The 13,425-nt window shown below is 38.2% G+C and overlaps 1 protein-coding gene across 4 annotated transcripts in view; it reads left to right on the plus strand.

The window, feature by feature from the left end:
* Window positions 1–13,425, plus strand: part of PLCB1 (phospholipase C beta 1) — a 738,118-nt gene that overhangs the window by 645,343 nt on the left and 79,350 nt on the right. For all 4 annotated transcript variants that reach the window (XM_021077401.1, XM_021077400.1, XM_021077402.1 and 1 more), the window contains 4 exons: window positions 2,613–2,689; window positions 2,797–2,886; window positions 3,406–3,463; window positions 4,048–4,134. In XM_021077401.1, coding sequence (XP_020933060.1) covers window positions 2,613–2,689; window positions 2,797–2,886; window positions 3,406–3,463; window positions 4,048–4,134 — 312 coding nt within the window. The remainder of the gene's footprint in view (window positions 1–2,612; window positions 2,690–2,796; window positions 2,887–3,405; window positions 3,464–4,047; window positions 4,135–13,425) is intronic.

The raw sequence follows: 13,425 nt of genomic DNA on the forward strand, positions 1-13,425 counted from the left end.
CCAGTTCTGAGAATAAAGAACAAGTGCAGATGGTCCGAAAGAGAGGCAAAGAGGAAGATCAGGGATTGCAGCAGACAGGAAACTTCTGCAGAACCTTGAAGGAGGTTGGTGTTGGCAGTTGTGTGGGTGCTGAGAACAAATGGAGATAAAAGTCAGAATGGAGTGGGTAGAAGGGCTGGGAGATCTCAAGCTCAGTGGCTTCATTGCCTGGATGTTGATGTTGTGGAGGAAGAAGGCAGGAGAGGAGAAGAAAGCTTACATTAGGTGCTTGCAAAACCCAGAAACAATTCTGGACTCAGGTGAATGCTGGAGATAAAAACATGGAGATCAAAGCATGCCTGCCATTGAATCAAAAGCATTGCTGGGAGACAGCAGTGGCCTATAGAATGAGGACAGACCCACCAAGACCCCCTTAATCTGGCAAATAATTCAGATCATCTGAGATTTTGAAAACACTGGTTCCCTGGTCCTCCCCACAGACATGAGGAGTCCATAGGCCTAGGAGCAGGCCCTGGAATCTGTATTTTTTAAGAAATTGCTCACAAGGGAGTCTCATGTTGCAGCCAAGGTTGGAGGTCCCTGGATAATGCTCTGTAACCCCTTGGTGTGAAGGGTCCTCTGGGGAGGAGGAGGGACTGCATGTACCTTCAGCTAGCAGAGAGGCGCTATGGAAATCCTCGAGGAAATGGCCAGAATCTCTGCACAACAGAATTCTACATCTTGACAGTCTGAAAAATAGCATTACCAGACTGTAATATTTCATGATTTCTTTAATTGTGACAGTCATGACCAGGCCATCTCCTTTGAATGATCAAATAAATTTTTTGCCGGCCCAAGGTCCAGTTAATATTTGTTCAGATTTTATCTGTTTCATAGATGGGTACATCAAATTTCATGTTGATATTCGGTTAAGGTGGATTCTTTTTTTTTTTTTTTTTTGGCTTTTTAGGACCACACTAGTGGCATATGGGAGTTCCCAGGAGAGGGGTCGCATCAGAGCTATAGCTGCCAGCCACAGCCACAGACACAGCAATGCCAGATCCAAGCTGAGTCTGTGACCTGCACCACAATTCATGGCAACGCTGGATCCTTAACCCACTGAGTGAGGCCAGGAATCAAACCCGTGTCCTCATCGATACTAGTCAGGTTTGTTTTGTTGAGCCATGACAGGAACTCCCAACGTGGGTTCACTATTATAATTCTGTAAGAGAATGTCCTCCATGACTTTTTTATTCCCTTAGATAAGAAGAGGTTTTTAAAAACAATTTCTAAAATCATAACGAAAAGGTGAGAGTGCTGAAGGCCACAAGCTGGGGATCCTGATTTATCTGGGTTGGTACCCCAGCTCTGCCCACATACTACCACTATGGCCCTGAGTTCAGAACTTGAGTCTGGGGGCTCAGTATCTTCATAGGTAAAATGAAGATAATAACACTGACCTCACAGGGCAGCTCTTAGAATTGTGTAAGTTAATACATTTAAAACTCTTCAAATGATGCCTGGCATGTAAACATTATCAATGAGAGTTTGCTGGTATTATGATTATATTGCTTTGTTACTCTTGTAGCCACATTTATATAAAACTGGTCATCTCAGTCTGCTGGATCCAAGAACCTCCATCTCTTGGTACTGAGTGGGCCTTTCACAGGAAGCTCACACCATCTATTTGATGCTCCAGTGAGAAGTGTTGAGTCCAGTTGCTTCTGTTGCCTGAGCAATGGCAAAAAATTCCATTAGTCTTCATGTAGAATAAAGAAAGAGGAGGGATTAATGGCACAGGTACCCTCACATAATCGACAAGCATCTACTAAGCACTTACTGAAAGCTAGAAGTTGTGCAGAGGGCCAAGGATAGGAAAACACAGTGCTGCCCTCTTGAACCTTGATCTGATAAGAAAACAGATGCAAGACAATGAAATAACTGCTTTTGTGGAAATGTATTCATAATTCAAAATGGTAGCACAGAAGAGAATTTCCGATGTTCTTTGGAAGTTTTCCGCCCGGGGTCACAAACATTGACTTCTAAGATGGGTAACTCATGCTGTCCTTGAAGCAATTGAGCAATGAATGATAGCTGGAAACCAAGGCTTATAATTCACAGTGGATTATAACTTACATTTGTATCACACTCGTTTTTATTTGAAGCTTCATAGTACCTCCAGGAGATAAAGGCCTTGCTAGTCTCATCTATAACCAAGAAAATTTAGGTTCCGAAAATGTAACCCCCATGACCAAAATCATAGTTTTAGTAAGTCATAAAGTGGAGATTGGAACCTGGGTCCACACTGCTACTTGTCTTTGCACTTGGCAGTAACCAGGCTATTAATCTAAGAAATCCTGTTTAATTAGAAAGAGAGAAGAATTTCATATTAAAACCTAGATAATATGATGGTCTTAAATTATGTCTTTATTACTTGAAATTAACACAACATTGTAAATCAATTATACTTTAATTAAAAAGAAGTCCTTATGGTGATGATTTTAACTATTGTTAAGCATCAATCCCAGAGTTTCTAACCTCAGACACCACTGCTTGTTGTGGAGGGGGAGGAAGAGAAAGGGTGCTTTGTTTGTGATAATGTAAAATAGCCAACTGGCATTTTCTTTCCCCAGCTTATTCAAAAATTGACGGATGTTGCTGAAGAATGTCAGAATAATCAGTTAAAGAAGCTCAAAGAAATCTGTGAGAAGTAAGCCTCCATTCTCATCCCAATGGATTCGTGTATGTAAATGTATTTCACACAAATGGCTATTTGATTGACTGTTTTTTTCCCTTTTACTTCCATTTTGCCTTCAGAGAGAAGAAGGAATTAAAGAAGAAAATGGATAAAAAGAGGCAGGAAAAGATAACAGAAGCTAAATCCAAAGACAAAAGCCAGATGGAAGAGTAAGTATTTTTTTTTTCTTTTTCCTTTTCTTCTCTTTTTTTTTTTTGGAAGAGTAAGTAGAAAGAGCTCCCTTTCTCCCACCTTTTACCTTTTACCTGGGAATTTGTTCTATACCAAAATAACAGCTGCTTCATCATACAAAGACCCATCTGTGAAATTACTCCTCTGATTAACCTTTCTGAGGATCCCTTTTTCACAGTGAACTCAAAGAGGAGTTCAACACACGATTGAGGCACACACAGGGTCTTTAGGTAAAGGCTGAGTAAAGACCTTCCCTAAGGGAAAGGCTAAATCTTCACTTCTGATATTGTCAGATGGCCTTCCTGGCATTTAGTAAAAACAGAACTTGTGCCTTGGGTGGAATCTGACCTTTGTTCAGAGCTGGCAGATTGTACCTTCCTTGCAGCAGTAATAAGAATGTTGAGAGTTCTGTAAACTTTCAGTGGGAAGCCTGAGGTGCCTGTGTCTGCCCATGATGGATGAGCTCAGCTGATGATCTCTTTGTCATTTGCTTTCAGGGAAAAGACAGAGATGATCAGGTCTTACATCCAGGAGGTGGTGCAGTACATCAAGAGGGTATGTCCTGTTGATTAATCCCTCTTTCCTTTGCAAAGCACGTGCGAATGTTTGATAAGTACCATGGGAGCCTCTGGAGGGAAATGCCATGCCTTGGTACCACGATTTATCACCAGCACCCAGCAGCGCTACTTGCAGAGCAGGCGGTCTGTAATCAATATTTCTGTAAATTTAATTGCAAACCTCTATATAAAAAGTTTCATCTAAAGATAGACATTCAGAATCCTTTCCAAAGTCGCAAACACAGAAACATGATGTTAATGGGGGCTGCCCCAGAAGAGCCTGTAGTTGTCACCAATGGCAGAGAAGGTGGCAACCTCCAAAGGCACTTATTTTATTTTTTAATGGGTATCATGGAAATTTTCAAACATTAGCAAAAATGTGAGAATGGTATGATCCATTGATCACCTCACTCCCACTCCTGTGTACCCAATGCCAACACTTACAGTCTCCTACATGAAGGGCAGATCTTGAACCGAAATAATTAAATGTATGCTGTAGATCTGCCAAGCTTTTAATTTTTTTCTGAAAATATTCACTTGAACATTTAGATGAAAATGACTTTCTCTGGCACTTTCTTATAGTTAGAAGAGGCACAAAGTAAACGGCAAGAAAAACTCCTAGAGAAACACAAAGAGATACGTCAGCAGATCCTGGATGAAAAACCCAAGGTAAACTGAACCAAATGATAACTTAGTAATTTCACTTTCACTGAAGTAGAATAAAGCCTCCCTAGTACATGTATCTCTCACACAGTTTCAGACCAGTTCTTGAATGTGAAACTTGTGCATCTTCCTCAATGATGGCAAAAATCTTTATAGCCATATTCAGTAAGCAGTGATCATCACTGGTCAGCTTTTAAAACTGCACACGCACAAAACCAGAATCCTGTTGGTTTTGGTTGGTCTGGGATGTGACTCAGGTATAGATATTTTTAAAGCACACCCCTGACCCCTGCCGCCATTTCCCCACCAGGAGAGAGAGAATTGGAGAAATTAACCAAGCCTCTTTAGCTCTGAATTGATGATGCAATATTATAAAGGCAAACTTTGTCCAGCAGAGGATTTATTGTACCAAAATCACCCTGGTTTTTAATGTGACAAAATGTTCTTATAAACCAGACCAAAAAAATATTTTTCCCCATAATAGTTTATTGGGGGTATACTGTAAAATTACTTTATGGTTATTTGGTCAAAATCAATTGTTTTATGAATATTAATTTTAAGTGAACTGAATATCCATAAATCAGATACTTTCAGGTTAGCAAAATCTGTTTTAGATCATTCCATCTAAAATCATTTTGATTAATCATTGAATTTTTTTGTGTTTGTGAAAAATGTTCTCTTCAATTTTCTTGTCCTTCCATCTGCAGTTTAAAATATTTGCTCTAAAAGGCACTGATATTACATACAAGTACTTTTTGAACCTTCAAGATCAAGTATTAGTTTTGGTTCATATTAGTATAGTCCATTCATCAATTTACTTCTTATAGATTGCTTGTGGATAATTTAAAATATGTTTTTTTGTGGTTATTTCTGCTCTTATTCTTTTATATTTACTGGGAAGAATACTTATTTCATATTTTTAACTCAAAGTATTTAGGTTGGACAATCTGTCCATAATGAAAATCCAAGAATTAATAACTACTGAGATACGCTGCTATTTTTATGGGTTTTTTAAAAATATGCAATTTAAATACTCTTAGCCACCACCTCAAGTTGATTTTGCATTGGTAAGGTAGAATAAATTTTAGCGTAATTACCTACATTGAAATATTTTCCATTTAGGATCAGTCTTTTTAAAATGCTCAAATGTTTGGAGCAAAAGATCCAGGTTGGAATGAAATTTCAGAAACATCTTAACAATAATGAGTCTTTAGTTATATATTCAAATACATACATTTCAATCCATGTTGTCTGAATTCAAATTTGTCATTACTTTTTACACTGGTATGATATACTTTGCTTATGGTTGATACTTCATTAGTTAGTTTTTATGTTTCTAAAAAAAAAAACTCTCTTGGAAAATATTGTTATTCCCACACAGTTTTATTTTGCTTTGTTTTCATTTTTGTCCAAAAAATGTCACACTACTTTGCTCATAGATAAAATGAAATCACAGATGTGTTTAAATTACACAAATCTCAGTATAAAGAATCCTGTGAGATTTTATGTTACTTCTACAGCTCATTGTGATTAAAATCAACTTTAGTAGTAAATTTCTTCATGGGATATAACCAAACATTAGAAGAAAAAACAACTGTTGGATAATTTGTTATCAGAAAGGATGTTTCAGCAGCAACTTTACAGAAAACCCAATTAAAACTGACTTAAGCAGTAATAAATTTAGTAAGTCACATTACTGGAAGTTCAGAGGTATTGAAGTTTGAAGAATGGTTATGTTAGTGGCTCAACAAATTATCAAGAATCAGGGTATTTTCAGAATTTCTACTGGGTTTTTTCAGTTTGTTGCCTTTCATCCCCAAGCTATAAATCCACAATCACAAGATTGCTGCCATAGCTCCATGCATCACAACCTTACATAAAACTATTCAAAGGCAGAAAAAGGAATGTCTTCATCTGATAACCCTTCATAGGCTTGAGGACAACTTTCCTAAATCTCTCCAGTAGGCCTCATCCCATTGGCTAGAATTGTGTCATATGCCCATTTCTAAACCAATCACAAACCCAAGATTGTAATTTTTCTGATGGCTTACAGTAATTAAGACTCACTCAGAAGAGTGGGGGGAGTTCACTTTCTCAATTCCACGGTCACCAGGTACCTGAATAAAACTGATATTTTCTTATGAAAAGAAATAAGGGAGAGAGAACAGTTGGGTGGGTAATTAACAATGTGTGCCCTTACCACAGGTATATCAAGTTTTCATTTCTTTTTGGCCCCTTAGAAAGAAATCTTAAGAGTTTCTGTGAATTTTTAGTCATTTCATTGGCTTTATTTTTGACTGTAAATAGGGACCACAATGATTTCTCTTTGCTTTTCACCTATGAGGTTGCTCTTAATGATCATCTTGTTGTATCTGTACTTGAAGTTTGCCCTTGAAGATTGCTGGTTCCATGTCAAACACATTTATTGAGAGGTGTTCTTCAGGGTCTAAAAATAATTGCTTTGGAACCATGACTTTAGTAATATAATAAGAAACAATGACTGTTAATGTTGTAGGGCACAGTGGCTAATAAAGGGAAGTGACCATGACCAGAAGGAACAATCATAATCAGCAGAATAAAACAATTAGATCAAGTGTAGGTCAAGAGGAGAAAGACCAAAGCACAGGACAGCAGATGTGGGCAAATGAAAGGCCAGGCCAGTGGAGCAGTCATCCATGCTCCCATAAATTACTGGATGTGGACCAGAAATAGAATAGCACTGGCTTGTCCTAATCCCTCTTTACATCCACTATTGGAATGGCCTTTGAAGCCTGACATAGATATGAGGGAAATGAACAAAAGTAGAAACCAAAAAGAAAGAGGAGCAACTCAAGAAAATGAAACTGACCAACAGTATCTATAAAGAGGTTAATCAGGTGAGTTCCATTCTGTCAGAAAGATGAGAAAACAAGGTAGTTTTATGACATCTAGAAATTTATGAACTCTTTTGTCACTCAATGTTGGACAAGGAATTGAGGTGACACTGTAGTAGTAATATTAAAAATAGTTGCAGTGCTCTTGTGAAGAGGAAAGCATGCTAGACTTTGCCAAAATTTGCCTAGGGGAATGGAGTTCCTCTTTCAAGTATTTTATGGGTGGGATAAGGAATATTTAACTAAAAACCAAGAAAGTCTTATCTTTCACTTCCAGCAAAAGCATATACTACACGGCACCATATTTCTTTCCATTCATCAGTTTCTTTCCCTTACTGTAGATTATGATCACTTACTTCCTCTTTATCTACTTGTTCTAACTAATATGATAATGTGTTTTGTGTTTCTAACCTCCTCTGGAAAAAGGAAGAAGCTCTTTTCACATTCTTGTTTTCTTCTAGTGTCGTTATTTGGAATTCTGAGCCCCTATCAGAGTCTGTGGTTTTCCAAGCATTTGGTAACTAAACTACTCCTTTAAAAAAATGAACAAACGAGGAGCTCCCTTCATGGCTCAGCAGTTAACAAGCCCAACTAGTACCCATGAGGACAAGGGTTCAATCCCTGGCCTCGCTCGGTGGATTAAGGATCAGGTGTTGTAGCAAGCTGTGGTGTAGGTTGCAGATGCAGCTCGATCCTGTGTTGCTGTGGCTGTGGCTGTGGCTGGAAGCTACAGCTCCAATTTGACCCCTAGCCTGGGAACTTCCATATACCTAGAAACTTCCATATGCTGCAATACAGCCCTAAAAAGACACACACACACACACAAAAGTGAACAAACAAGTATAAAAAACATTTTTTAAGCAAAAAAATGTGAAAATCCAATTGCTGAAAGACAACAGTTATTTATTTATATATATATTTTTTGGTCTTTTTAGGGCCCCACCTTCAGTATATGGAAGTTCCAGGCTAGGGGTCAAATTGGAGCTGCAGCTGCTGTCCTGTGCCACAGTTACAGCAACTCAGGATCCAAGCTGTTTCTTCAACCTACACTGCAGCTCATGGCAACACTGGATCCATAACCCACTGATCGAGGCCAGGGATCTAACCCACATCCTCATGGATACTAGTCAGGTTCCTTGCCTCTGAGCCACGACTGGAACTCCAAGACAACAGTTCTTCAGTGGCAAGGAGTTCTTGCTAGATTTAGAGCAAGTCAACAGACTGTAGTTTTTTACTCAACCATGTACTTATATAATCTGGAAGGATCAACACAAGTTTCCAGCATTTTTATCATCATGCAACAGAACAATGTGCCTCAATCAAAACTAGATTAAAAATCCATTTCATTTCCACACATGGACCAAGAATTTCCATCCTGCTAGCCTGTATTGGACCAAATTTGGCCAGCACCTACAATGTGAAAGTTTATTTTAGAATATTCCTCTTTGTGACATGTGCCAGAGTTTTTGCATGTGAAGAGTCCACTCTCTCATTCAAAAAGAGATACAATTATTCTATTCCTTTTGTATGAAATTTTTGAAAGAGTTGAGGAAATTGGAAGTAGGGGATCCCTGGAGGCAACTTATGCAATTGATAAATATTTGGGTCTTCAATTTAACATGAAATTACATTGTGCACCCTTGTACCTGAATCCCACTGAAATTTATTAAGTTCTTAAAAGAGAAATCTCAGCTCCTTTACAGTAGAGTTCTAAATGCAAGAAATGTTCAGCTGCATGTTTCTTAGCAGTAAAATATTTAATTCAGTCCCCAAATGTACGCTGTTTTCAGCTTTGTTCAAAGCTTTTTGTGAAATCCATAGCTTCAGAGGTCTTAAGATGAATGCAATAAACCCTAACCAGTCTTTCAACTCAGTGACATAATTGGTTTCTTTGGGATTTCCATACCTGGGTCTGCCAAAGCCAACAGGAAAGATTTTATGTGTATAAACAGTGTTAGACACAACTCAGAGACCCAACTGCCAGTGCAGAGAAACCACATCTTTTGTGATTGTGCTTGACTCTGAATTGATTCCTTATAAAAAGGAATCCTTTCTCACAAACACTTCAAAGAGATTTATTTTAACATGTTGAAACATCATTAATCAGGAGTCACCCTGAATCTGCTGTGGTTATTCCAACATATATTGATCACTTTGTAGCTACTGGCTCTTATTACAAGAAGAATCATCTTTTGAGGGGACTTTTTAATGAACCGTCTCCATAACCTCATAAAACAGTCGATAAATGTGTAATTTACTTTTTCTCTGACACTTAATTTGTCTTTGATGCTTCTTAGAACACAGGTTTTCTGCTTTAATTTAGCTCATCAGCAAGAGAGAATTCCAGGAAGCTTTAGGGCATTTTAATTTATACTCAAAGAACATTTCATCATGTAGCTACTGGCTTGTTTTTTTTCCTCCACCAGGGGAATATAGACAGATTTTCCTCATTTCCCCTCTGACATCTTTGTAACACAGCATGACTCATCCCTCTGGGTGAAGTTAGTCTTGTAGAACTTACCCCCAGGGCCCTGAGACAGAACTCTAAATGCAACTATTTAAGTCCTTCCTTCCCAGGATTCAGGGAGAAAGAGACTAACATGGGGATTTAAAGTAAATGCTTCTTACATGATTCATTTGTGTCTCCTCTAATCCTCTGCTATGTGATTGGTAAATATGCACTCTCCCTGCCAGCATCCACTGGACTTTCTGGTAAAAGCCAGATTAAAGAGTGCAAGCTGGCTGGTTACTTTGTTTTTACTCTTTGTCAAGTCTTAGATGACCCACCCAGTGACTATTTTTTGTTTTTTGTGTGTGTGGAAGAAATCTCCTTTTCATTTCTATGTGAAGCATTACCTTTTTAAAATATATATATATATATATATATATATATCATTATTATTTTCTTGAAAGTAAAATTTACTCTCCTTCAGGCAATCTTCAAACATTAAAACAGTTTTACCTCCATTTTTCTCTTTATTTTTGAAAGATATTTTAATTCTATATATTTCTAAAGCCATAAGACATTATGGCAGTGTTCATTTAGATTTATCTTCAGAAGTCACAAGCTTCTTAACTGAATATTCTTTCTTGTGCCTTAGATTGTCCATTTGGAGCATTATCTTCTACATCTCTTAGAAGTTCCTTTTATACAATCTACTGGTGGTAAAAATCTTTGGGGTTTTTTGCTTGTTTTCATTTCTGTTTGAAAATGTATTTATTTTACCTGTATTCTGCATTGATATTCTCACTGGGTATAGAATTTTAGGTTGGCAGTTATTTTTTTTATCACATTGAAAAGAAGATAGCACTGTCCTCTGGCTTCTCTTACTATTGAGACTTTTAACTGTGAGTCTTAGTGTAATTCTTTTGGTGATAATTGTATTTTTCTTCCTTTTCTTGCATTTAGAATTTTTCTTACGTTTTATGCAATTTTTATAATATATCTAAATATGCATTTGAGATGCATGGATGGCTAGATGGATAGCTTTCACTAGTCTTTAAAAACTCAGCTATCATGTCTGAAAGTGGATTCTATCAAAACTTCCTTCCTTCACATTATTTATATGCAAACTATAATGAACCTTCTTATTCCATCTCCTCTTTTAACTTTTTCTAGTATAATCTATGCTACCCTGTGGACAATTTTTTTTTCTGAATCTTTTTCTAATTCACTGATTCTTTGTCCTGCTATTCTACTCATCCACTAAGCTAACTATAGCTTTTGTGTTTCATTTAATCCTAGGAGTTCTCCTTGCTTTATTTATTGGGTTAATTTTCAAATCTACCATTTGTATGTTTGGCTTATTGTTGGGAAAGTTTCCTGTGAGATTCCTCATTTCTAGGCAGCCACAGGCTTTGAATTTTGACCTCATCCTAGAAGCATATCAAAAGATAAATTCAGAATTTTCATCATTAGCAAAACTCCTCTGGACAAAAGCAGTTTCCCTGCTTATTACCTGTCTGGGTTTGATGTTCCTTGGAGTTTGGGCCTGATCATTCTTTAAACTTTTATGATTCTTAGTTTTTTTAAAGAGCATAATTTTACTACCCAATTCAGCTTTTTTTTCTAGTTATTTCCAGTGAGAATAATGGTCCAAATAACCTAAGCAACCAGTACCAGAAATAGAAAGTTCTCACATAGTGTTTCTAAAATGTTTCCTTTAGCATCACTTTGGATATCATTTGAACATCTGTATCAGTTGGGGTTCAGCTAGAGAAGCAGAATCCATAGGAGATTATATGTGTGTTACAGGGAATTGGCTTGTGTAGTTGTAGGGACTGGTTATGCAATCTCTCTGTAAGCCAGGCAGTCTGGATGGGGGGACTTGGCAACTAGGATAATCTTCAGAAGCTGAAGTTCTGTCACAGAGCTGAATACACACACATAGGCACATACACTTGGCCCAGGAGTTAGAACAACTAAAGGAAGACCCAGAGGTCCCATTGTGGTGCAGCAGAAATGAATCTGACTAGGAACCATGAGGTTGCAGGTTCAATCCCTGGCCTCACTCAGTGGGTTAAGGATCCAGCATTGCCGTGAGCTGTGGTGTAGGTCGCAGACACATCTCGGATCTGGCATTGCTGTGGCTGTGATGTAGGCCAGCATCTGTAGCTCCGATTAGACCTCTAGCCTGGGAACCTCCATATGCCACAGGTGCAGCCCCAAAAAGACAAAAAAAAAAAAAAAAAAAAAAGGAAGACCCAAATAGAAGAGAAAGCGATCACAGGCCCAGTTGCTGCCTGACCCCAACAAGATGGCTCAACAGATCAGCAACAATGCCCATGTGTTACAAAGTGGCTGCTGCCTCCCTGATCAATCCTCCACCTCTTGGGAGACTCTTCCTTGTAATCCACCCTAACTGGGAAATACAGAAAGGGAACTCTGGCACATGTCCAGCTTAGCCAAGTTGGCATAGTAAAAAGCCATCACACTGTTATTTTTTATTATTTATTTATTATCTTTTTGTCTTTTTAGGGCCACAACCATTTGCATATGGAGGTTCCCAGGCTAGGGGTATAGCTACACTACAGCCACAGCAACACTAGATCTAAGCTACATCTATGACATACACCACAGCTCACAGCAATGCCATATCCTTAACCCACTGAATGAGGCCAGGAACCAAACCTGCATCCTTGTGGATACTAGTCAGGTTTGTTACCACTGAGCCATGACGGGAACTCTACTATTTTTAAATCTGTGATTTTCCTATCCAAAAAAAAACCCCTTTTCTTTACAATTAGATTATATGATTACAGTGATCCAACATGGAAACAAACCTCTAGAGCTGAGAGGAGGCTGCTTCTTAGGTCTATAGGGCATTCCCTGGGCTTCTTTGTGGATTTCTATTATCCGTTGACCCCTGCAAGAAAACTGAGTTTGAGATTTAAACAGCATTGGCACTGAGATTCACGTGGACACTAGCAATCCCTCTCCCTTTTCTCCACCCCGTTAACTTTCTTTCCCTTTCCTTTGTCCTTATTTTACTATGGGAATATGGTGACTGGTGTATTGGATGGAGGGGAGGGGATCCAAAGAGAATACTCACCACCTGCTAGAGTAGACAATGTGTGTGTTAATGGAGTTGAGTCTTCCCAGCTAGCACCAAGTTTAGCATCAGGAATAGAATGATGTGGACATCAATCCCACGAATTTCATCTGCCCAGCTACCATAAACTACCATAAACTGGAAGTTCACAACCATGAATGGCCCACAAAACCTTTTGGATTTACTTCTATTTCTACTCTGTATGCCTCTCATCATGCACAATTTGTATGAATTAGATGTTTTGTTCCAAATGTATCTCTAGTTTGTTTTTAAAGCTCTGCTTTGCTATAATAAGCATAATAAAAATAGTCAAACACATACACCATAAAAACTTTTTAAGCAAAAAAAAAATGGAAGCAATTAATCAATCTCAGCAAACTGCTGTCTGATTTTACTATGATCTTCAACATTTTAAGGGAAAGAATGCCAAACTCAAACCGAGAGAAATATTTGCATGTAGTATATCCAAAAAGGCAATGTGCTTGTGCTTTGAAATATTTGATGAAGCAGTATGTGGAGACTAGAGAAAAGGGCAGTGCAAAAGGGCATATCCTGGGAGTTCCCTGGTGGCCTAGAGGTTAAGGATCTGGCATTGTGACTGCTGTGGCAAAGGTCACTACTGTGGCTCGGGTTTGATCCCTGGCCAGAGAACTTCAACATGCTGTGGCTGTGGCCAAAAAGAAAAAGGGCATATGCTGAAGAAATTTCATTTCAAGACAGGAGAGCAGTTTCTTAGAGCAAGAGTCATTGCTCTATTTTCCATGTATTATGCCTAAAGCCAAATTAATGTAACAAATCTTCCACTTAGAGTCCTACCTATATATTTTCTGTCAACAAAAATAAACACAAGCCTCTGCATTTATTATAATCAT

This window comes from Sus scrofa, chromosome 17 (assembly GCF_000003025.6).
Source record: "Sus scrofa isolate TJ Tabasco breed Duroc chromosome 17, Sscrofa11.1, whole genome shotgun sequence".
Taxonomy (NCBI): domain Eukaryota; kingdom Metazoa; phylum Chordata; class Mammalia; order Artiodactyla; family Suidae; genus Sus; species Sus scrofa.